Source organism: Helianthus annuus, chromosome 9 (genome assembly GCF_002127325.2).
Source record: "Helianthus annuus cultivar XRQ/B chromosome 9, HanXRQr2.0-SUNRISE, whole genome shotgun sequence".
Taxonomy (NCBI): domain Eukaryota; kingdom Viridiplantae; phylum Streptophyta; class Magnoliopsida; order Asterales; family Asteraceae; genus Helianthus; species Helianthus annuus.
In genome coordinates this window covers 134,618,440-134,643,166 of record NC_035441.2, presented here as the reverse complement: position 1 = coordinate 134,643,166, position 24,727 = coordinate 134,618,440, and the positions used below count along the sequence as shown (strand labels likewise).

Below are 24,727 nucleotides of genomic sequence, written 5' to 3'. Positions count from 1 at the left end.
TAAATTTTACATTGCCCTCAATGTAGGATGGAAACCGACTCAAAAGACTAAAAATAAATAAGAAATAAAAAACTAAGGGCATAAATGGAAAGAACTTAGCTGGTTATATAACGCGTAAGCTTCAACTCTCTCGTCCAATCCAGCTCGATCGTATAGCATTTCATTCGCGATCGGCTTTGACACTGACTGACATGCTTAGTAAATTCCTTGAAATTTGCTGAACAGCTCCGAAATCACCCGAATGGAGATTGAGTACGGGTGGTACGATTCAAACCTGCATAAACAGAAACAAGCAAAAACCAAAGCAGTACCGACTCGAAAAAAAAAACGACTCAAAAACTACTAACTCAGACTCATAGTACAAAATAAAAGACTCAAAATACAAACTCTACAAACTACCGAAAATACACCGAATAAAGAAAATTTAACAAACTCTACAAAACCTCCCCACACTTGAACTTAATCAGGAGGCTTTTCCTTGATCTGGACCCTATCTAACCCATTTAATTCCACCCGGTCCTCAAAAGTAGTTAAAAATCTAATAGTGGAATAATAAAATAATTTAAAATTTTGTAACGGGTCAGACCACCAGAATTTATACTTACCTGGAAGAAACCGGATGCGCGGCATGTAGCGATAAGAGCGGTCGTGGTTGCACTTTAATTGCTCCATTTTCTGTTTCGCCCATCTTCTGACCGAGAACCATCTCCGGTTTCTAGGTTCTTTCTTTCTTGCCCTCTCCCGTGGCCTTGAATCTTCAGTTACCCCTACCACGGGCCAGCTATGGTGTCCTTCCTCTTCCACCATTCCCTCTAATTCCTTGGGAAGATCCCCACACTTAATTTCTACGTGCGGTGTGGGTTCACTTATTTTCTCGGGTTTACCTTCTAGTAGGGCTTCTAAATTTGCTAAATCACCTAATGGATCAAATTCCCCTACTTATTTAGATTCTGATAAACCTTCTAACTCCCCTAAAAACTCATCTTCCCAACTTAACACTTTTTTCTCTACCTCAAATTCTACCTCATTCTCTCTCACTATCCCACAATTAGCTACCTGCATCGTAAACTCATCTTCTTCACAGCCAAAATCAATGATGCCCTTCTTCTCCGTTTCTTCTACTTCTTCTAATTTCCTAGACATTTCTTCTACTGAACATCGAATGTCTGAGAGTATAGACTGCTGATTTTGAAGTAGGACTTCATGTTCTTGAATCATTTTCTGAGTAGTCTCATCCGTAGCTACTAATTGAGCTAACAACCCCATTATCCTATCCAGCTGGTCCTGCTCATTTACTCCAAAATTTTGCTGTTGAGGCTGCTGATACGACTCCTCATACTGGTACGAGGAATACTCCTGTGAAAAATATAGATGTGGCTGCACAAAGGAGTTAGTATAATAATCTACAGAGGACCCCTCATATTGTGGGCATTTAACTGTAAAATGGGGTCCTCCACAAAGTTCACACATATTTCCTAGACTCAATATGAATAAAATAAAATAAAAACAAAACAAAATTAAAAGACACGGACAATTAGACTCCTACGACTCAATATACAAAAGCAAGTAGCACGTATGATGTCAATTAAGTCCAGATAAAGTAATCAACGCAATTGCCAAAGAGTCCCCGGCAACGGCGCCAAAAACTTGATGTGCTAAAAGTGGTTAAATAAAAACTACTAAAACTAACCTAATCTAGACACTCTAAGCTTTAAATTTATAAACTTAGACTCGATCTAAAACTAAACCACGCAACCGGCAGGTGTACCGATCAATGCAGTATAGCTACAGTAAGTCCGAGTATCGAACCCACGAGACTCTCTAATTACGCTAATTAGACTCTATCTAGACCTAGACTGACACAGACTCTAACTGTTTAATTGGTTGGGGGGGGGGGTTACTGAAAAACTAAGGAAATCTATTTAAACTAATTAATTAACTAAAACTAGACTAAATACGAAGGAAAACAAAGACGATTCTTATATGAGAGACGAGACCACCTAGACTAGAATCCTGGATTGACTTTAAAGAATTACCAATTAAGTTAAGTGCATGAATTATGGAACCGGGATCTTAAAGTACTAAACCTATTAAGAACCATCGAGGCCCCTCGACCCTTCTCAAGGAGAAACCTGTGGAGCTACCTAGGCCGTTAATCCTACCGGTTATTAGACGCCTTTCCAGTTGTCTAATTATTGTGTAAGTACCCTAATGTTTACCTATTCTTTTCCAATCCTAGATCTAGGGTAGTTTGAAGTAATTAATTTGACTTGATAGACTAATAAGACCGACAGGTAAACCAAGACATGACCTTTTCCAAGGACTATCTAAAGCAATTCGCCGGGTAAGACCTACCAATAGCCCCTCACTTTCCAGGTATTAGGACTAGTAGAACACTAAGAATTAGCAAATTATTACTAGTTACTTCTAGGGGTTATTGCGCAATTCTCCCTAAAGAGTGAAGGTTTTCTTACGTGATATAGACACTCACCGAAATCCTAAACCCTAATATGACTCTATGTTGTGATATAGACCGTCACTAAGAATCATATGAAGCAAATAATAACAATAAACCGAATCAAAGCACGCATATACATCAAACCATTAAACCAAACTGTTTACTAAACAGAATTAGTCCATAAAAGTCATGCAATTAATAAAACCGGTAAAATCTTTACATCAATCAATTCATCAAGTCTAGGTGGCTTGAAAAATTAGCCAAGGAACATAGTCACAAAAAAGAAACAAGTCTTGAATAATAAACAATCTATAGTAATCAAGTTTAAAAACACAAAGTTATTAAACACTGAACACTAATAAATCGCAAACCCGGACGTGAATCTTGATCGCGGCTTGAACCCTTGAACCAATCTTCCGTCTTTTCTTCTCGAGCGCTTTTTTTTTTTCTCTCTTTTCGTCCGATTTGATGTTGCCGTCCCTGATGATCTCTTTATTCGTGCCTGATGTTCGGCTCCTCTTTTAATCGATGTCCCTCTTGTACAGCCGTCATGTTCCTTTTTAAACAAAAGGGCCACATAATTCCATCTCATTCATGCGTTGATAGAAGGCCACATGGGCTAGTTGAAACTGATAGGCCCAACCAATAAGAAAAACAAGAAGCGTTGAATCTTTATTAATTTCTCTAATGTGCAGCTTCTTGATTTTTACTAAAACACTTCAACGATGGACCTTTTCATATGATTGTTGCTTTTTTTTTCAAGGTGAATTAAATATGTCTCATCTCTTTGTGGCCTCTTTTTATTTTTCCTTTTATAATATAAATACTAATCTATACATATAATAAAGTAAATCACATGAGGACACATGGCATTTTATGAGTTAATCTCAATTATTTTTTCCCTCCTAAATAAATAGATATAGATAATATTTTTTTAATAAGATTCAAATAAAAGAAATATTATTTTAATACATGAATTTTATCTTTTTTATCATTTACCCTAAATAAATAGATATAGATTATATCTCAAATAAAAAATATATTCATTTAATCCATAAACTTTATCTTTTACCATTTTGTTTTCCATTTATATTTATCATATCTTTGCTTTATAGTAGAGATTAATAAAATTCAATTATAATAAAATAAACATGTAAATAACTAATGGCTTTACTAACGTTTTAGACTTTTAATGTAAAAATATCAATAAAATATAAGTAATAATAAAATAAATATATAAGAACTAAGTTGGTAGGCGTAATCCATATGAGATTATTTTGTTTAGAATTTTTTTATTGTTAGTTATTTTTACAAATTAATCATTTTTAATTGGTTGCTTTTATAGGCGAGATCGTATACTTCCATATGGTAAGGGGATGCGACAACCGAGCGACAAACGAGCTGAGATACTTTCACTTTGTCATTAGACTTATGTATGTATATGCAACTTTCTTTTATGCACGTTTAATTTTAGTTTCAGTCAAGACCATTAAACATTCAAATTAGATAACAATGAGAATATTACAAATAAGACAACCAATGTGGTGTATTAATTATTTTAGTGAAATCTGAATTATTCGTTGTATTTTTTTTACCTATCATATGGGTTTTTAAGTTTATTTTATTTATATTAAAATTATTTTTATTATTTTAATTAAAACCAAACAAATTCAAAGTATTTTCATTTGTTAAACCACGTGTACACGTGGGCTCTAACCTAGTATTATATATGCCTCTAACAGAGATAGCGGGTTCGACCCACTCTAGGAAAATAGCGGCAATTTTACTTCGGTCATTGGCGCCCTACTCTACCCAACTGGCTGGTCATTTCCATATTACTCTTTTTTGCTTCATTTGCACCAGGACCTGCCAAAACACAAACTAATATAATAAAGCACTAAAACTAACTAAAAATAAATAAAGCCTATACAAAAATTGTACAATTTACACGGGACAAATATGTGTATTTTACCCCACATCATACATCATAGGTATTTATAGAACAAGATTAGGGTTTCCTATTTAGTCAATAAATTAACTAAGTGGGCCTAATAAATAGAGCCAGCTAACCCTAATTATGGCTGGCTACCCTAAAGCCTACGAACCCAACACTAAAGGGGGCGCCAAAAGGAGGCGAAGGGTTACCTCTTAACTTGGTGGGGTCCACTAATCACATGCGCACACACATTTATTTAATTATTCTTAATTTTTTTTAGTTAAACTACAAAACGATTTATAAAGATGGGTTATAGTCTTGATATACATCAATGGGTTAGGATATAATAGGAAGTTTATTTGGGTAGGAAGCCTAGGAAGTAATATTGACCATCTATTTATTTCATCAAGGGCTAAGATTAAATGAATGAAATTGAAGGAAAAAAAAGAAGGCGCGTGGGTTTGTTAGGGGCATTCTAGTCAATCCAGCACAATAGTTTCTCTCTCCTCCAATTCCCCCCATTTTTCAAATGTTAATAACTTTTTCATACGACATTATTTTTTTATAAAAATTGCACTAAAAAACGAGCGTTTTTTATCTTTAAAACGAGTATACTATTGCTATATTTTCGAATTTTTTTTTGAAAACCCAGTTGCGTAAAACGCAATGTAGAAAACCCAGTTGCGTAAAACGCAATGCACCAAAAACACAAAGAAATGTCTTATTTCTAAAACGCAATGACCAAAAAACACAAAGAAATGTCTTATTTCTAAAACGCAATAGCCTAAAAACACAAAAGAAAGTGTACTTTCTAAAACGCAATGGACTGAAGGTGTTTTACCTAAAACGCAATGCACCAAAAACACAAAGAAATGTCTTATTTTTAAAACGCAATGGCCAGAAAACACTTAAAATGTCTTTTTCTAAAACGCATAGCCTAAAAACACAAAAGAAAGTGTACTTTCTAAAACACAATGGACTTAAAACACATAAAAATGTGTTTTTCCTAAAACGCAATACACAAAAAACACAAAAAATGTCTTATTTCTAAAACGCAATGTCCATAAAACACTTAAAATGCCTTTTTTCTAAAACGCAATGGTCAGAAAACACATAAAAATGTCTTACTTCTAAAACGCAATGGCCTAAAAACACAAAAGAAACTGTTCTCTCTAAAGCGCAATGAACACTAATAAATCGCAAACCCGGACGTGAATCTTGATCGCGGCTTGAACCCTTGAACCAATCTTCCGTCTTTTCTTCTCGAGCGCTTTTTTTTTTTCTCTCTTTTCGTCCGATTTGATGTTGCCGTCCCTGATGATCTCTTTATTCGTGCCTGATGTTCGGCTCCTCTTTTAATCGATGTCCCTCTTGTACAGCCGTCATGTTCCTTTTTAAACAAAAGGGCCACATAATTCCATCTCATTCATGCGTTGATAGAAGGCCACATGGGCTAGTTGAAACTGATAGGCCCAACCAATAAGAAAAACAAGAAGCGTTGAATCTTTATTAATTTCTCTAATGTGCAGCTTCTTGATTTTTACTAAAACACTTCAACGATGGACCTTTTCATATGATTGTTGCTTTTTTTTTCAAGGTGAATTAAATATGTCTCATCTCTTTGTGGCCTCTTTTTATTTTTCCTTTTATAATATAAATACTAATCTATACATATAATAAAGTAAATCACATGAGGACACATGGCATTTTATGAGTTAATCTCAATTATTTTTTCCCTCCTAAATAAATAGATATAGATAATATTTTTTTAATAAGATTCAAATAAAAGAAATATTATTTTAATACATGAATTTTATCTTTTTTATCATTTACCCTAAATAAATAGATATAGATTATATCTCAAATAAAAAATATATTCATTTAATCCATAAACTTTATCTTTTACCATTTTGTTTTCCATTTATATTTATCATATCTTTGCTTTATAGTAGAGATTAATAAAATTCAATTATAATAAAATAAACATGTAAATAACTAATGGCTTTACTAACGTTTTAGACTTTTAATGTAAAAATATCAATAAAATATAAGTAATAATAAAATAAATATATAAGAACTAAGTTGGTAGGCGTAATCCATATGAGATTATTTTGTTTAGAATTTTTTTATTGTTAGTTATTTTTACAAATTAATCATTTTTAATTGGTTGCTTTTATAGGCGAGATCGTATACTTCCATATGGTAAGGGGATGCGACAACCGAGCGACAAACGAGCTGAGATACTTTCACTTTGTCATTAGACTTATGTATGTATATGCAACTTTCTTTTATGCACGTTTAATTTTAGTTTCAGTCAAGACCATTAAACATTCAAATTAGATAACAATGAGAATATTACAAATAAGACAACCAATGTGGTGTATTAATTATTTTAGTGAAATCTGAATTATTCGTTGTATTTTTTTTACCTATCATATGGGTTTTTAAGTTTATTTTATTTATATTAAAATTATTTTTATTATTTTAATTAAAACCAAACAAATTCAAAGTATTTTCATTTGTTAAACCACGTGTACACGTGGGCTCTAACCTAGTATTATATATGCCTCTAACAGAGATAGCGGGTTCGACCCACTCTAGGAAAATAGCGGCAATTTTACTTCGGTCATTGGCGCCCTACTCTACCCAACTGGCTGGTCATTTCCATATTACTCTTTTTTGCTTCATTTGCACCAGGACCTGCCAAAACACAAACTAATATAATAAAGCACTAAAACTAACTAAAAATAAATAAAGCCTATACAAAAATTGTACAATTTACACGGGACAAATATGTGTATTTTACCCCACATCATACATCATAGGTATTTATAGAACAAGATTAGGGTTTCCTATTTAGTCAATAAATTAACTAAGTGGGCCTAATAAATAGAGCCAGCTAACCCTGATTATGGCTGGCTACCCTAAAGCCTACGAACCCAACACTAAAGGGGGCGCCAAAAGGAGGCGAAGGGTTACCTCTTAACTTGGTGGGGTCCACTAATCACATGCGCACACACATTTATTTAATTATTCTTAATTTTTTTTAGTTAAACTACAAAACGATTTATAAAGATGGGTTATAGTCTTGATATACATCAATGGGTTAGGATATAATAGGAAGTTTATTTGGGTAGGAAGCCTAGGAAGTAATATTGACCATCTATTTATTTCATCAAGGGCTAAGATTAAATGAATGAAATTGAAGGAAAAAAAAGAAGGCGCGTGGGTTTGTTAGGGGCATTCTAGTCAATCCAGCACAATAGTTTCTCTCTCCTCCAATTCCCCCCATTTTTCAAATGTTAATAACTTTTTCATACGACATTATTTTTTTATAAAAATTGCACTAAAAAACGAGCGTTTTTTATCTTTAAAACGAGTATACTATTGCTATATTTTCGAATTTTTTTTTGAAAACCCAGTTGCGTAAAACGCAATGTAGAAAACCCAGTTGCGTAAAACGCAATGCACCAAAAACACAAAGAAATGTCTTATTTCTAAAACGCAATGACCAAAAAACACAAAGAAATGTCTTATTTCTAAAACGCAATAGCCTAAAAACACAAAAGAAAGTGTACTTTCTAAAACGCAATGGACTGAAGGTGTTTTACCTAAAACGCAATGCACCAAAAACACAAAGAAATGTCTTATTTTTAAAACGCAATGGCCAGAAAACACTTAAAATGTCTTTTTCTAAAACGCATAGCCTAAAAACACAAAAGAAAGTGTACTTTCTAAAACACAATGGACTTAAAACACATAAAAATGTGTTTTTCCTAAAACGCAATACACAAAAAACACAAAAAATGTCTTATTTCTAAAACGCAATGTCCATAAAACACTTAAAATGCCTTTTTTCTAAAACGCAATGGTCAGAAAACACATAAAAATGTCTTACTTCTAAAACGCAATGGCCTAAAAACACAAAAGAAACTGTTCTCTCTAAAGCGCAATGAACTGAATACACATAAAAATGTGTTTACCTAAAACGCAATGACTAAAAACACTTCAAAAATGTTTTATTTCTAAAACGCAATGCCCAGAAACTGTTGTTCACAGAACCAGAACTGTCTAAAACACAATGACCAGAAACTGTTGTTCGCAGAACCAGAAAATGAGGCAATTTCTGGAAAATTAAATTTTCTGATGCATTTTTATTAAAGCATTTTAATCAAAAAAACTCGACCCCAGCCAGGGGCTCTGCCCCTTGGACCCCGCCAGGGGCTGCCACCCCTTGGACCCTGCTACTAGGGGCGCTGCCCCCGGACCCCCGCCAAGATCGTAAAACGCAATGACTAAATCAAAAACCCAGATCGTAAAAATGAAATTAAAGAATTTATTACATGGATCGAAGCCAATTTCTTCAACGATTGACGAAATTTGAATGAAATTAAACTGGAAAAAACGAGATCGAGTGATTATCTTCAAAATCACGAGAAAAAACGAGATTTTGAATGGAATTAAACTGGGTTTTCTTCAAAAAAAACTGAAGAACACGTTGATTGGGTGTTTGAATCATTGATTGATGACGAAAATCGCACTATAATGTAGTGATTATTGAGATAGTAAGTGAAGAAAAGGTTGAAGATGATGGGTTTTGATGTTAGTGGGGAGAAGAAGAAGAAGAAATGATATAATTGACTAAAATACCCTTCCTCTTTATTTTAAATTTTCCACATATTATAATCCTATTGCTTCTTATCCTTTCTAACCAAAATAATTTTTCTATTTGATTCTCACCCATACATCAATAACATAAAATATTAAAAAGATAAGTATAAACATATGAATAATTTAATTATCTTTCAACCCGAATATTGTGTCCATTGACATCTTCTCCAGTTTCATAGACAAATCCGCGTAGTCAACCAGCCTTTCGTCAATAACTATCGTCTCAAATCACCTCTTCAAATTCAATCTTCTCTCTCTCGATCAACCAACCAACAATGGCAGAAGAACTCCAATCAACCCAATCACCACCCACTGCAGAAGTCCATATAGTCTATACCGACCAACCTCAAGGTCAAGAACCAGAAGCCCACCACCTTCGCACCCTCACTTCAGTCCTCGGCAGGTATATTCGCATCATATCAGACTATTATTATAGGGAATAATAAGTTATTGTTTTGATTGTAGAAAAAGAGTTCATGAGTTAGGGTTTCGATTAAGATGTTGAATTGAAATTGATTTTGATTGTTTGTTGGTAGTGAGGAGGCTGCAAAAGGGGCTTTGTTGTATACTTACAAGCATGCTGCTAGTGGGTTTTCTGCCAAGCTTACTCCTGAACAAGTTGAACAAATTTCCAGTATGTTGTCTTTCTGTTTCGTAATTTATGCAGGAGTGACTGGATTAAAGTATACGGTTGTATTGTCGGTTTAATAGTAATATATATTTGATGGGCATGAGGCGCGCCTAGGCGACCTCAGGCACAGGGGTCGAGTTTTATAGGAAGCGCACCTGAGGCGTGTTTTTTGGCAAAAAAAATTGACCGTGACGCGTGCCTTATGGACATGCTATATTTTTGTTAAGCATGATCTTGGTTTTAAAATGCGCGTGTCGCATGATGCGGTGGCGAGATCACCTCGCGCGGTGCATCACATGATGTGGTCTGAACAAGTCAAGTCTGACCATTGATTGAGCTATGAGCTATGGCGAGATCACCTCGTCTATTGAACAAATATGAGATGATCAGAGAATATCTTATATTTTAGTGTTTAAAGGTTAACAAATTAGTATATTATCCATAAATAATTTTTTAGTATTTTTTAATAACAAACGCCTCAACACGTGATGCGCACGCTGCGTGCATCGTACATCACGCATCGGTTTTTGGGATCAAATCACATTGGATTGCCCCACAACATGGTTTTCTGGCTGTACATGTAGGTAGTTTCTATATTAAAACATATATAAAGCTTATTTGTTTTGGAGCCGAGAGTCTCTCTGGAAGCAGCCTCTCTATCCCTAGGGATAGAGGCAAGGTCTGTCTACATCCCACCCTCTCCAGACCCTGTAAGTAGCTTTGCTATTTGTGGGATTTACTGGGTATGGTTGTTGTTGTTGTTGTTGTTGTTGTTTATATAAAGCTTATTTGTGTTTAAATATTGGGTAAATGACACTAGAAACCTATAGGAAGTATACAACAAATTTATATAATAATTTGCACCTTGCGTACGAAAAGCGAGCGCTTTTGCTCTTTGCACCTCCGTTTTAGACCCTATTGCCTCGGTGCGCTTCTCGCTTTTTAAAACCAAGATTATCATCTGATTTCAGTGGTTTTAGATTGATATATACGTATGATTTGCTTGGAGTAAACTATTTACAAGAACGATTTATTGTTTTGGCAGAACAACCAGGTGTTCTTCAGGTGGTGAAGAGCAGGACTGCTGAGCTACATTCAGGACCTGCACAGACTCACACCATGTGAAATCATGACCACCGTTATGCTTGTATTAGGTTTGGTTGTATAATAAATTACTCTTAATGAGGATGCTTGTAATAATACTTTTTGATCATATGTTAAATAACAAAACAAACGTTTACTACTAAAAACAGATCTTGAATTGGACAAAGAACCAAAAATAGCTTGTTGCCCGTTTGCCTTCTATTTCGATGTATTAGTTTGCTAGTGGGATATTCATATAATGAAAGAAAATAGCTCAAAATTTGCATTTATGTTGAACAACAGAGACCATAAACAGAAAACAAAAAGTTGGTTGGTTAATCTTGTGATTCCTTGCTTTTATTAAAGGAAAGCGCTTCTGCTAAATCAAAGTTTAAGCTCCCTTTCATCGCTCTGCTTCGCACCTCATCGTCGCCCTTTCTCATCATTGCCGTAAATTCTGCATAATCTATACGCCCATCCTACAAAACACAAAAATCACATCAAGTATATAAACATGAATATGTGAACCAGACATGAGATGACGAATTGAAAACCAACATTATCTTGATCAACTTCTTTGATCATGTCTTCCAGTTTAGTATCTTGCAGACCAAAATCTTTGCTAGCTTGCTGAAGCTCATCCATGGTTATGTACCCACTTCCATCTTTATCGAAAAATCTAAAGGCTGCAAGCAAATTTTCCTCTCTCTCTAGCTTGTTCATGTGCAAAGTGGCTGCAAGAAATTCGCCATATTCTATTGTGCCATTGCTGTCAATATCAGCCTGTTTTAACTCAAATTTAAACTCGATATGTGATTATTTGTATAATGCATATATTTGTTAATTGATTGTTTATGAAAGCCGGAATTTATGAACATACAGCTTCCATAAGTTCCTTGATCTCAGATTCCATTAAATCGGAGCCAACTTTCTTTAACCCTTGTTGGAGCTCTTCAAATGTTATCGTGCCACTGTTGTCTGTGTCGATCATTTTAAATAACTGCTTTAACCCACCAATCTCTTCTTCTGATAGCCTTTCTGCAATAACCTAGATAACAATTTGATCAAGTGCGTTTATAGAAAATATGTTTAATAGTATGCGAGGTAAATGAAAATTATATTATATAAAATCGTACACGTAAAGCCATCTTCTTAAGTTTGTTCATGGCCGAGAAGTGCTTGAGGCGCGATATAACTGCAGAGTCTAGAGGCTTGTCTGGAGCAACTCTATCATCTACAATCCATGGATGACCTGGTAAAAGTATGAAATTGATCTTACATGAAATGAACAAAAGATGCACAAAAATCTATTATGACACTGCAACTCACACAAGACTTGATGGGCGGTAATTCTTTGTTCTGGTCTCCGCTCAAGCATCTTTTTTATTAGATCTTTTGCGCTTTCTGAAATCTGCGGCCACGGTTCAGAATCAAAATCAAGTTTTCCCCTCAAAATCTGCCTAAAAATACCCGAATCCGATTCTGAAACGCGAATTGCATACATGCTGTCATGATGGATGTAACACAACACAATTGTTTTTTAGAAGATATATTACCTCCCCAGAACGGCGGAACCCCTGATAGTAAGATGTATAGGATAACCCCTGCACTCCACACATCAATTTCTGGTCCGTAACGTTTATGCAGAACTTCGGGTGCAACATAGTAGGGACTTCCAACCACATCTGATAGATACTGTCCTGTTAAACACAACAAAATCGTCTTAAGTTCTTGTTTGTAAACCGTAAATTTGCTAGAAATTGTGGGAAAATAGGTAGGAAATTTAAAAAATGCATGATCCATATGTATCATGTAATTAGAAATAAAAACAAAAGGTTGAAGAACAAAACCTGGTTTGTAAAAGACAGATAATCCAAAATCAATGGCCTTAAGTTGTGCATCCTCATCATGATTATGAAACAAAAAGTTTTCAGGCTTGAGATCTCTATGCATAACCCCAAGAGAATGACAAGCTTCAACAACATCAACGATCGTTTTCATCAATTTCGCGGCTTCTTTTTCACTATAATGCCCTTTCTGTACAATCCTATCAAATAACTCACCACCCGCGCACAATTCCATAACCAAATGAACAAACACATTGTCCTCATACGCGCCTTTAATCCTCACGACACATGGGTACTCCGATAAGTGATGCATGATTTGAATCTCCCTCCATACATCATCATAATCTTCCTTACATAAAAGTTTTCTTTTAGGTATGGATTTGCATGCGAAATCGATGCCTGTTGATTTCTGTCTGCAAATGTAGGTTGTTCCGAATTGACCGTGTCCTAATTTCTTCCCCATGATGAAATGGTCTCTTAGTCGCGGAGTTGGGTGTGAGAGGACTGTGTTGGAAGGCTTCAAAGATTGGATTTGTGTGTGTTTCTTCATGGATGAATGAATTAGAAGCCTGGATCATGAATGATTTGTGTTGGTATGGTGGAAAGAAGAAATTGAAGATGATGAAACGAAGAAAATGGGGTGATCTCATGCAATGCATGAATGATTTTTAGGGAACAGAATTAATGGTCTCTCCATTATTCACCAACAATTTATTAATATTTAGAAGATAATTAATAAACATAACACACAATTTATAAAAAAAATATATGTTTTTAGAAGCTTTCAAACGAAAAGTTTATAAAAGAGTAGACGTATAACAGTCATATTGTAAGACAGAGAAGTTTATAAAAGAGTAGACGTATAACAGTCATATTGTAAGACATAGAAAAATGTTGAGTAAATTGCCATTTTAGTCCTTCAGGTTTGACCAAAATTACCACTTTAGTCAAATAGTTTTTTCTTGCCATTTTAGTACAAATAGTTTTTTTTCTGCCAATTTAGTCCCGACTTTTGTCATTTTTGCCATTTACATCTATCACCACCATCATCTCCCACCACCCACCCTATCACAACCTTCTATTATCGCCACCACCGGCCACTTTTCCGCCACCCACGTCATCAATCAACACCACCGCCATCATCGTAAACTAGCAACCACTGCCATCATCTTCACTATAAACTGGCACACCACCATCTCCATACCATCGCACCTGCAAAAAGATAAAGAAAAATGTGGTTTGACCAAAATTCACCTAGGTTAACTAAATTTTTTGAATGAAGTTAATGGGTTGGATGGAAATGGCAAAAAAATGACAAAAGTCAGGGACTAAAATGGTAGGAAAAAACTATTTGGACTAAAATGACAAGAAAAAAACTATTTGGACTAAAGTGACAATTTTGGTCAAACCTCAGGGATTAAAATGACAATTTACTCAAAAATGTTTTAAAGCATTGTATAACAAAGTTTTTTTTTTTAATTTATTTACCATTTAGTAGTTAAGTGTCATTTACGTCCCTGAGCTAATTGAGTTACGAGTTTTTTTAATTGGAGTTAGTCTTTTGTACCGAAATGACACGTTTTCTGAAAATATCAGGAAGGAAAATGATATAATTTTGAAATTTAGCTTGAAATCTTGGTGGTGAGATAAAACTTAGATTTATCAAGTTTCCCCCTGAATTGGTGTATAGACATTATTGCCTAGTGGAGATAATATGATCGGGTGATAGTAATTACATAAGAAACAAACCCTAGGGGTTCATTGGCACGATTGTAAAGTCAGGATGCATTTTGGACATATTATATATCCATATATTTTGTGTTAAATTTACACATATATAATAATAACAATTCTTGTGTTAGTGGACAAGTAGCCAATCAGGCCAAAACAGTTCCATTGACCAGCAAGTCAACTATATCAACACTTCTGCAATCAGTGCACCTCTTCCACTCATCATTTCCCAAATTTACAAAAGCAATTTCATGATCAGCTTCTTGAATTCTCTGCTGATCTCTTTGTTGAAAGGTTTTTCCGTCTTCGCATCCTCCTTGTATTTACCTTTTCTATAGTACTATTGTGCCTCCCCTCTGTTGTATAGTAAACTTATGTTCTAGATTGTCAGTTGACTGTAAATTTGTCATAATAAAGTTGCAGGATGGCTGCTGATTTAGTTGTTTCTTTTGCTGTAAAGATAGGAGAATTAGTATTTGTACCTATTGGGAAATCGTTTAGTTACCTGTATGATTATAACAAAAACCTTATCTCTTTTCAAACTCGAGTTCCGGCTTTGGAGAATACTAAGACTGAGATTCAAAGTTTAGTTGATGAGGCAAAGAGAAATGGAGAACATATTCTACCTCAGGTTGCAGAACGGCTTACGAGTGCAGATGGAATGGTTGATGAGTCAAGAAACTTTCTTGGTGACCAACAAGGTAGCCCATCTTGTAGCAACGTAGTTTCACGCTACAGGATTAGTAAGAAAGCCAAAAAGAGAACGTTGGCTGTTAATAAGCTTTTAGAAGATGGTAAGTTTGACCGTGTTTCTCGACAAGTTCCTCCGCCACTGTGGTCTGCCTCAACAGGTGATGTGGAGACTTTTGACTCTAGGAACTTAACGTTTAAAGCGATTATGGACGCACTCAAAGATGATACCATAAATGTTATTGGAGTATATGGTATGGGAGGTGTTGGCAAGACCACTCTTGTGAAAGAAGTTGCTAAGCAAGCTGGTGAACAAAAACTATTTGATGAAATGGTGATGTCTGTCATCTCTCAAACTCTGAATGTGAGGAATATCCAAGGTGAGATTGCTGACAAGTTGGGACTGAAACTTGAGCAGGAGAGTGAATCTGGAAGGGCAACTCGATTATGTGAAAGGTTGAAGCAATCAACAAGTGTGCTTTTGATACTAGATGATGTTTGGAGACTACTAGATCTGGGGGCTATTGGGATACCACACAATGACGTCCATAAGGGTTGCAAATTGTTGCTGACATCACGGAGCAAAGATGTTTGCTACGAGATGAATGCTCAAGTATGCGTCCCTGTAAACGTCTTATCTAAATTGGATGCTTGGAACTTGTTTAGCAAGATGGCAAATATTACCAATAATTCAGACGTACATCTGCTAGCAACTAAGGTAGCTGAAAGATGTGCAGGCCTACCAATAGCTGTTGTAACTGTTGCACGAGCTCTTAGGGGCAAGAGTAAACATGCTTGGAGTGATGCACTTGGTCAGTTGCAAAGCCCTCCTCCGAGAAACATTAAAGGCATGCAAAAATATGTATACTCATCGCTTGAATTGAGCTACAATTTTTTGGAAACAGATGAAATTAAGTCTTGCTTCTTACTTTGTAGTTTATTTAAAGAAGATGTTGAGATTCCAATTGAAATGTTAGTTAGATACGGAATGGGGTTAAGGTTGTTTCAGAATGTTTATACTTTAGAAGCTGCAAGAGACAGGGCATATGCGTTAGTCGAGAGCCTCAAAGCTTGTTGCTTGCTATTGGATGGTAAAAACGAGGAGTATGTTAGGATGCATGATGTTATTAGAGATTTTGCTATATTAGTTGCATCTAGTGGTCAAACTATGTATCTGGTAAGACATGATGTGCAATCCTTTGGAGGTCATACAGGTGAGCCTCTCACTCCTTTTGCTGCAGTCTCACTTGCTTCAACTAACATTGCTGAACTTCCCGGTGGCTTGGATTGTCCAAAACTTGAAATTCTGCTATTACAATTTCACTCTGACTCAATTCAAATTCCTGGGAACTTCTTTGAAGGGATGAAAGAACTTAAAGTTGTATCCATGAGTGACATGCCTATTTTGTCATTACCTTGGTCCGTTAAATATTTATGGAAAATGAGGACATTGTGCCTTGAGAGGTGCAAGCTACGAGACATGTCATCAATCGGAGAGCTGAAGAGCCTTGAAATTCTAAGTTTTGTTGGATCTAATGTAAAGCGGTTGCCCGAGGAAGTTGGACAACTAACAAGGTTGAGACTTCTAGATCTGACTGACTGCGAAGAGTTGACCACAATTCCACCCAATGTGTTATCAAAGTTGACTTCACTGGAGAGCTTGAATATGATGAACAGTTTTGTGAATTGGAGTGGTGAAGATAAAGTAGATATGCAAGGAAATAACCCATCTCTTAGTGAGTTGAAAATGTTGTCTCGTTTAAGATCCTTAGAGGTGAATATCCTGGATGTCAATCTCATCCCCAGAGATCTACTCTTGGAAAATCTGATCAAATTCAAGATTTATGTTGGAAGTTATTGGTTGGTTAGCCTTACTCATAGATACTCGACAGCTTTGAAACTCAGAATTGACGAAGGTACTATTAGTTTACCCCACTGTATCACCCTGCTACTGAAACAAGCTCAGTACTTGATCCTAGAATACTGCCCACAAGTCTTAAAGAATGTTTTGTACAACATGAGAAGGGAACACTTCCAAAACCTCCGGGGGTTAGTGCTATACGGTAACTCTGACATTGAATGTATAGTTGACACAGAAATCTGTAAGCCAGGTGTTCTCTTTCCTTCTTTGGAGAAGTTGGAAGTAGTTTCTATGGAAAATTTAAAAGAAATATGCCACGGCCATCTCCCTACCACATCATTCTCGGCTCTGCAGGAATTGGATCTAAAATACTTGCCTAAGTTTGTTCGTTTGTGGAAGGAAGGGACGGAGGGAGAAATTTGCCTTGTCAACCTAAGAAATGTATCTATACACACTTGTCATAAATTGCAAATTCTTTTTCCACTACACACCGCCACAGATAGAGGGTTGCTCCATTATCTGTGTATATTCAACTGCGAGATTCTCCGGGGGATATTTTCAGATAACATTGCGATTTCAGGTGAGGAAGTGGGTGAGATTGTACTCCCCATGCTGAAGACCTTGGAACTTTCTCTTTTGCCCCAACTAAAGACTTTCTGTCCCACATTGAATGAGATATCATCTTCAGATGACAGCCACGATATGCCTCTCTTTGGTGGTAATGTATGTGTAGACACGCAATGAATTTTTTAAGCTTTCATAATACTTGCTTCATCTTGATACAATTGTAAAGCCTAACACAAATAAAGAAGCGGTGGCAAACAATTGATTTCCTTTAACTTCATTCTTTTTACAATGTTAACACCATCATGCTCTCATTTGTACTTATGAAGCTTTTGCAGTTAGAAATTTTCCTCAAACCCTTATATGATTTTTTGCAGGTAAAGTTTCCAGAATTGCAGGAACTAATACTGAGAGAACTGCCAAGAGTGAAATCGTTATGGCACTGTTACGTATCAAATTGTTGAGCGAATTATAGAGAAGAAGAAGACCAAAAGAGAGGAGGAAGTTATATCAAATCATCGCTGCCCTTCTCATTCATCTACTGATTACTTAAGTACAACTAGACATGTTCACAATAACCCCCTATACTACTCTACTCTACAATTACACTTCAAGTCCCTCTATTATTTAACACCTAACAATACTCCCCCCATAAAAGATTTTTGTCCCCAAAAATCAAAAAGAAAAAAAACATTGCTAATCAAGGCTATCAAAACCAAACTTGAAAAATTCTTCATCTGCATGAAAATAAGCAACAAGGTTGGAGCATGTTGATTTTGTTGATCTGGCACTGCTTAATAGAAATGCATGAAGCTTTTGAGCAAATTCAAAGGATGTTGCAGCCTTTTTGACACAATTAAAACAATCTTTAATATGTGATTCTTGTTGTAGCTTGAACTTTTTAACCCCAAGTGCTTCAATAGTGAGCTGAGAAATCGATATATCAAGATCACCAAAAGCAACACCAGTAGCAACAAACACAATAAACTTTCCTTGTCTAAATCCATTCAATGTTGTATCCCTTTGATGTTGAGATATGTCACCATGTAATGCCTCAGTTACATCTCTTTTTATCTTCCTCTTGGTTGATCTTTGTTGTCCATCTTTAACATGATTCAGCAAAGTCCCAACATACCCGTCCAACCAGCCCAACTTTTGGCCAAAAGCACTCGAACTAGAAACACTAGCTTGATTAGAAGAAACATTCTTGACCACTATGCTCTTTTTACCGACAACTTGAAAACAATCATCATTTATTAATATGCCACAAGCACCATATTTATTATATTTATTTGAATCTTCTTTAATTTTCTTCCATTTAACTAAACAGAGATGCCAACCTGGTTTCCATTCAAAATTTTTAACCATCAATTCCTTGCCTATTTGCCAATTTCCCTTAGTCTTGATCACGCCAATTTCTTTATCTTTTCTAACAACTTGTAGCACAATTTCATGGTCTCTAGTCAGATTATATCCATAACAACCTTGATACCCTTGAACATTAGCATACCATTGATATTGAGACCACATATCCCAGGCTGTCATAATAGGCAAATAATAGTTGTTTGGACAACACACATGAAAACAGTAGCACGACAAACTTTGTAAAGTGCCTTTTGAAGTTATTTTGGACCACCATAATTTGAATTTCCATTTATGCCATACCCGATCCACTTCCACATTTACTTCACTTTTAACTTCGTCAGAAAATGCAAACTCAACTTCAGGAATTCCTTCAGGCATTTCAATAAACACCTTAAGGGCATACTCATCTTTTACAAAATTTAGAGAACCAATTTCATTTTGTGCCGTAAGTCCTATGTTTTCATCATAAGGTATCATAGGGACTGTTGTGTTGTTGTCCATATTAACCCTTTCAAATTCAACACTCACATCTCTCTTTAAAGACTCACTACCATGTAAATCCTTAGAAAAATCAGTTTCGAAAAACTCATTATCACCCAGTTCTTGGACGGAAATAATAGACTCATCACAAATCTCCTTATCTTTACAGCTAGCTTTTATGAACAAAAAAAGTAGATTCATCAATTACTTTTTCGGCAATCATTTCTTGAACAATATCAACTTCTTGAATCTTCCCATTCTCAAAACATTCATTACCTTCCATTAATTCCCAAAGACTTTTCTTAAAATCGAACTCTAATCCTTCCATGTAAAAAGAAGATTCGGGGTCGAATGGAGAGAAAGAATCATTTAGATTATTGATATCTATTTTCAAAGCCAAAGATATGACATCTTCCACTTTAAAACAACTATATTGATGCCATTTGACAAAGATGCTCCTAATTCTTGGTTTTAAACCACATATAAACAGGTAGATAGCATAGAAATCGGTCAATTCTTCACAATTTCTAACCTGATTGAACAAGAACAGGAATGAATCACAATAATCTTGGACAGTACCTTCTTGTGTACAAGCCATAATCTGCTCCTTTGCAAATTCCATGTTGATTTGCTGCTGACTTTGAAACCCCCAACTGATTTATACTCCAATAGTAGTTTCTGCAGTTATGAACGTGACTCTAAAATCAAACTCAAATGCGAACTCCGAAGCCGATTGTCTGGTTAACCGATTGTTGTTGTTGGTTGTTGCTTGCAAAAATTCTTCAAAACACTCGATTGTTGCCCTAATTCGAAGTCACCCACATCTGATCGTTGAACCCTAATTCGATTGCTGCAGTAGAACACCGTTGTTACCCTAATCTTAACCCACGGTCGAGAGGAAAGATTGCTCTGATACCATTGTTACGTATCAAATTGTTGAGCGAATTATAGAGAAGAAGAAGACCAAAAGAGAGGAGGAAGTTATCTCAAATCATCGCTGCCCTTCTCATTCATCTACTGATTACTTAAGTACAACTAGACATGTTCACAATAACCCCCTATACTACTCTACAATTACACTTCAAGTCCCTCTATTATTTAACACCTAACAGGCACCAACAAGTACCCGAAGAGAGCTTTGACAGATTAAAAGTTTTGAGGATCACGAGGTGCAATGCAATCTCAAAATTGATTCCCTTTAATATGGTTCAGCGATTAACCAATTTTGAAAGTCTTTCTATCACTAAATGTGACATGGTTAAGGAGATTTTTGAACTTGAAGGTCTTGTTGATGAAACTAGTGCAAAATCGGTAAATCTTCCCCCGCTAAAAGAGCTAGTTCTATGTGGCCTATCTGAACTGAATCATTTGTGGTGGAACAAGGGTTCTTTTGGATATGTTAGCTTGCAATTTTTATGCTTGCTGACTATAACCAGATGTGATAGTTTGACCTATATTTTCTCTCTATCAGCATTGAAAGGTCTTAGTCAACTTCAACGTCTAGAAATAGAATCATGTGCATTGGTTAAGGAAATTGTTTCTTTTGAGATAAGAGAGGACAGTAACATGGTTGTCTTTCCACAATTACATACTCTCTGGCTTAACCATCTTCCAGACCTTACAAGTTTCTACAAAGATCACAAAGCTTTTGATTGGCCATCTTTGAAGATCTTGACTATTGCGAATTGTCCCAAACTGAAAACTTTTCCTGCTTCTCAATGTGAACAAATAGTGGATCATGTGGGTAACCTTTCTGCTACAGCACCACCCCTTTTCAACGAGAAGGTATGTCATCTTTCTCACAATTACACTCTAGTGCTAATAGCATGAAACTAATAGTTCAATTCTCTGATACAACATGAGGAAGTAATTACAGGATGGTTCTTTTGATCAGATAACTCATAAGAACCAGTTCTTGGGTGATACATTTAGGAACAACTAAAGTCATGCCCTTGTGACTTAAAGGTCATGGGTTCATGTTGCATAAACTTTCCAATTGAATTAGTTTGTACACATACTCCCTAACTCTCACAACGTACTTAACGTAAAATTTATCGAGCGTTTGGCAGCTTCAACTTTTTCGGCTACTATGGTTTTTGCAACGATACCACAATGAACCAAAAGGGAAATTACATGATAAAAATGGAAAATAAATAAAGCTCTTTGTATTCTGCGAATATGGTTTTTTAGATTTTCAATGTTGACGATTGACATAGAAATGCAGAATATTATATATGTTTTAGATTCCATTGTGGGATATGTTGATTGTTTTTTAACACAAGGAGATATAATGGCACAGGTTGCATTTCCTAATACAGAAGAGTTGCACATACAGTACATGGAAAACCTGGTGGAGATATGGCACCACAAACTACCAGATCAGACCTTTTCCAGTCTACAACTCCTTGATGTTAGAAGGTGTGAAAGGCTATTAGATGTCGGTCCAACCCATTGTTGGAAATTTTGTTAGGAAAATGATTTTTTCCTAATTTTGGACTAAAAATAAATATAATAAAATGAGCGGGTTTTATATATTTATTTGTGGGTTTGTGTTCTACGTTGGAAGGGCTTCGCAACGAACTAAACCACGTCCAAAACGGAGCTAAGATGAATGAGATATCGATGCTCAAAGTTTGGTGTTTGAAACTTGAATGCTGAAATATGTGGGAAAGTGGCACCTTGTCCCACATCGGATGAGAGATGGAACTTAAAGGGGTATTTAAGTAGGAACTCTCCATCCTTATTGTTTCATGGAAGCACTCACTAGTGTACTCGCGAAGGGTCCGCACCCTAACTCGCACTCGCACATGGCGTGGGCGAAGAGGCGCAATGTGGCGCTTTGATGCCTTGTCAACCTGCGCGCGCGCCTGTGTGAATTGCGCGCGCGGAAGCTTCTTGCTGCAATTAATGCCAGTGCAGTTACATTCAGCATTTGAAACTGACGAAGTTAATGCGTTTGACTGAGAATTAAGTGACGAATTAAAGTGCATTAAAGACGTTTAATGCAGTTTAATTCACCCATTTAATTTGTTTTTTCAGTTTCTTCAAGACCTGCAGTATAAATAGGAGGTTCCTATGGCAGATTCTAGACACCGTATCACACAAGCTTCATACAATCTTCTCTCTACAGAATTCATCATCTTCTCTCAAGGCGCAAGGTACTCGTTCGGGTTGGAGTCAAGACCGGCAATGCAACTGCTTGAGGCTGTTGTATCCTGAAAAAAACGTGTTCTCCTGGGAGACAGGAAATTTGTTTTAAGGGACCCGTGTCTAACACGATCCTCAGCCAAGAACAGTTTCGTCTGTTCGTGTTTTCTGTCTTTGTTTTTCCCTTTTTCAGTTGTAATTGTATTTACTTTTCAGTTGTAATTCTGTTATTGTTCTTGTATTTCAAGTTAATAAATTATTTTATTTATTTTACACGAACGGATTCCTACAATCTTAAAACAAATTTTAAAACACCGTTCGTGTAGAATCACAAACTTTTCTGCTGTGAATTCATTTTTTTCTCACAGCAGGTTGTGTTTTAAAATGCTTTTCTCTGTTTTGATTCAAAGTAGCGAATTTGTCAAAACAGAACTCTGTTCTTCTACTTCTTCTTCGTCTTTGGGTTCTAAGATCTTCTCTTGTAGTCTTCAAAGTTGGACTTAGAAGCTACGAGGCTGATTTTGTTACTCATCGATCTTGTTAGTAAAATAATAAATCAGCACATTTATTATTCTAACAGTTTTATTAACTTGGTTTTGTGGAATTTTTCAGAATGTCGACTGAAAATACCAACGTCAACGTTATTGTCGGTACCCCAGCCAACACTGTGGGAGCGTCCACAGTGGTGAATCATGCTGAACGACCCGAGAAGTTCTCGGGTCTCCACTTCAAAAGGTGGCAACAGAAGATGTTCTTCTACTTGACCACCATGAACCTTGCGAGGTTCTTGACGGAGACCGTTCTCCAACCTGCGGAAGGGGAGACCGATGCTCAGGCTCTGAGCGCGGTAGAGGCATGGAAGCACTCGGACTTTATATGTCGAGGCTATGTTCTCAATGGTCTCGCGGATTCCTTGTATAATGTGTACTATAATATCAAGACTTCCAAAGAATTATGGGAGTCTTTGGAGAAAAAGTACAAAACGGAGGATGCGGGAACAAAGAAACTTGTTGTTGCCCGTTTCTTGGACTTCAAAATGGTTAATAACAAGACTGTTATGAACCAAGTCCAAGAGTTACAAATTATACTTCATGACATCCATGCTGAGGGTATGGTACTCAGCGAGACATTTCAAGTGGCAGCCATGATCGAGAAATTACCTCCTGCTTGGGTGGACTTTAAGAACTATCTTAAACACAAGCGAAAGGAAATGTCGATTGAGGATCTTGTCGTCCGTCTTCGTATAGAAGAGGACAACAGGGTGGCCCTAAAAGGCACCACTTTGCAAGCTTCGGCTAAAGCAAACATGGTGGAAGTTGGGGAGTCCTCAAAGGGTAATAAGGCAAAACGGGGTAAGAAGGACAACAAAGGGAAAGCAAAGGTTAACAACCTTGGGCCGAAAAAGGGGGCTGTGAAAAAGAAGCCTGCACCTTTCCAAGGTACTTGTTACAATTGTAACGAGACGGGGCAGCGTGCTAACCAATGCAACAAACCTAGGCGTGAGCGTGCGCACATGGTTGATGAGGATGGTATGCCTCTAATCGCAATGATAACCGAGGAAGCGGCTATGATTGAAGAAGTCAACGCAATGGGTGAAAACCCAAAAGGATGGTTCGTTGACACGGGTGCAACCCGCCATGTTTGTGGAGACAAGGCTCTTTTCTCTACATTCAAGGAAGCGTCGGGTGAAGAAAAGCTTTATATGGGAAATAAAGCCACCGCAAGCATCAAAGGGAAGGCACAGTCATCCTGAAGATGACTTCTGGCAAGGAGTTGACCTTGACCAAAGTGCTTTATGTTCCAGAGATACGGAAGAATCTCGTATCGGGATGGATGCTCAACAAGTTTGGATTTCGTATAGTGTTTGAATCGGACAATTTTGTCTTGTCTAGACGTGGAACTTTTATTGGAAAGGGCTATGCCCTTAATGGAATGTTTAAAATGAATGTTTCTGTTGTAAATGAAAACAAGAAAATGAATGAAAACTCTATTTCTACTTACATGGCTGAGTCTTCTTATGTTTGGCATGGTAGACTAGGACATGTAAATTTTAATTCATTACGACGTTTAATTAAATTAAACTTAATTCCAACATTCCATATCGAGTCCAATCACAAATGCGAGACATGTGTTGAATCGAAACTTAGGAGATCATCATTTAAATCGGTTGAACGAATAACCGAACCCCTTGATTTAATTCATACCGATGTGTGTGATTTAAAAGCGGTTCCCACGAGTGGAGGAAATAAGTACTTCATCACGT

At 36.3% G+C, this 24,727-nt stretch overlaps 3 protein-coding genes across 3 annotated transcripts; 2 read left to right on the top strand and 1 right to left on the bottom strand.

Annotated features, from left to right (window-relative positions):
• The first annotated feature begins 9,198 nt into the window (after positions 1 to 9,198).
• Positions 9,199 to 10,989, top strand: LOC110878785 (subtilisin-like protease SBT3.17). The gene is made up of 3 exons (XM_022127144.2): positions 9,199 to 9,468; positions 9,602 to 9,699; positions 10,742 to 10,989. The coding sequence occupies exons 1-3, from the start codon at positions 9,341 to 9,343 to the stop codon at positions 10,819 to 10,821; spliced, it is 306 nt and encodes a 101-aa protein (XP_021982836.1). The 5' UTR covers positions 9,199 to 9,340; the 3' UTR covers positions 10,822 to 10,989.
• Positions 10,847 to 13,412, bottom strand: LOC110878783 (calcium-dependent protein kinase 11). The gene is made up of 7 exons (XM_022127143.2): positions 12,630 to 13,412; positions 12,336 to 12,479; positions 12,109 to 12,261; positions 11,916 to 12,031; positions 11,660 to 11,827; positions 11,338 to 11,562; positions 10,847 to 11,258 (listed from the first exon to the last, which is right to left on the bottom strand). The coding sequence occupies exons 1-7, from the start codon at positions 13,174 to 13,176 to the stop codon at positions 11,115 to 11,117; spliced, it is 1,497 nt and encodes a 498-aa protein (XP_021982835.1). The 5' UTR covers positions 13,177 to 13,412; the 3' UTR covers positions 10,847 to 11,114.
• A 1,086-nt stretch (positions 13,413 to 14,498) lies between these two features.
• LOC110878786 (disease resistance protein At4g27190) lies at positions 14,499 to 18,240 on the top strand. The gene is made up of 2 exons (XM_022127145.2): positions 14,499 to 17,631; positions 17,850 to 18,240. The coding sequence occupies exons 1-2, from the start codon at positions 14,782 to 14,784 to the stop codon at positions 17,934 to 17,936; spliced, it is 2,937 nt and encodes a 978-aa protein (XP_021982837.1). The 5' UTR covers positions 14,499 to 14,781; the 3' UTR covers positions 17,937 to 18,240.
• The last annotated feature ends 6,487 nt before the right edge of the window (positions 18,241 to 24,727 follow it).

Bases quoted from the DNA above. Each gene is read 5' to 3' on its own strand.
- LOC110878786 (XM_022127145.2), top strand. From the start codon at position 14,782: ATGGCTGCTGATTTAGTTGTTTCTTTTGCTGTAAAGATAGGAGAATTA. The intron at 17,632-17,849 runs GTATGTGTAGAC...GATTTTTTGCAG, and splicing joins TGCCTCTCTTTGGTGGTAAT to GTAAAGTTTCCAGAATTGCA.
- LOC110878783 (XM_022127143.2), bottom strand. From the start codon at position 13,176: ATGAAGAAACACACACAAATCCAATCTTTGAAGCCTTCCAACACAGTC. The intron at 12,262-12,335 runs GTAATATATCTT...TTCGCGTTTCAG, and splicing joins GGTTCCGCCGTTCTGGGGAG to AATCGGATTCGGGTATTTTT. The intron at 11,828-11,915 runs GTACGATTTTAT...ATTGTTATCTAG, and splicing joins TTAAGAAGATGGCTTTACGT to GTTATTGCAGAAAGGCTATC.
- LOC110878785 (XM_022127144.2), top strand. From the start codon at position 9,341: ATGGCAGAAGAACTCCAATCAACCCAATCACCACCCACTGCAGAAGTC. The intron at 9,469-9,601 runs GTATATTCGCAT...GTTTGTTGGTAG, and splicing joins CTCACTTCAGTCCTCGGCAG to TGAGGAGGCTGCAAAAGGGG. The intron at 9,700-10,741 runs GTATGTTGTCTT...TTGTTTTGGCAG, and splicing joins ACAAGTTGAACAAATTTCCA to AACAACCAGGTGTTCTTCAG.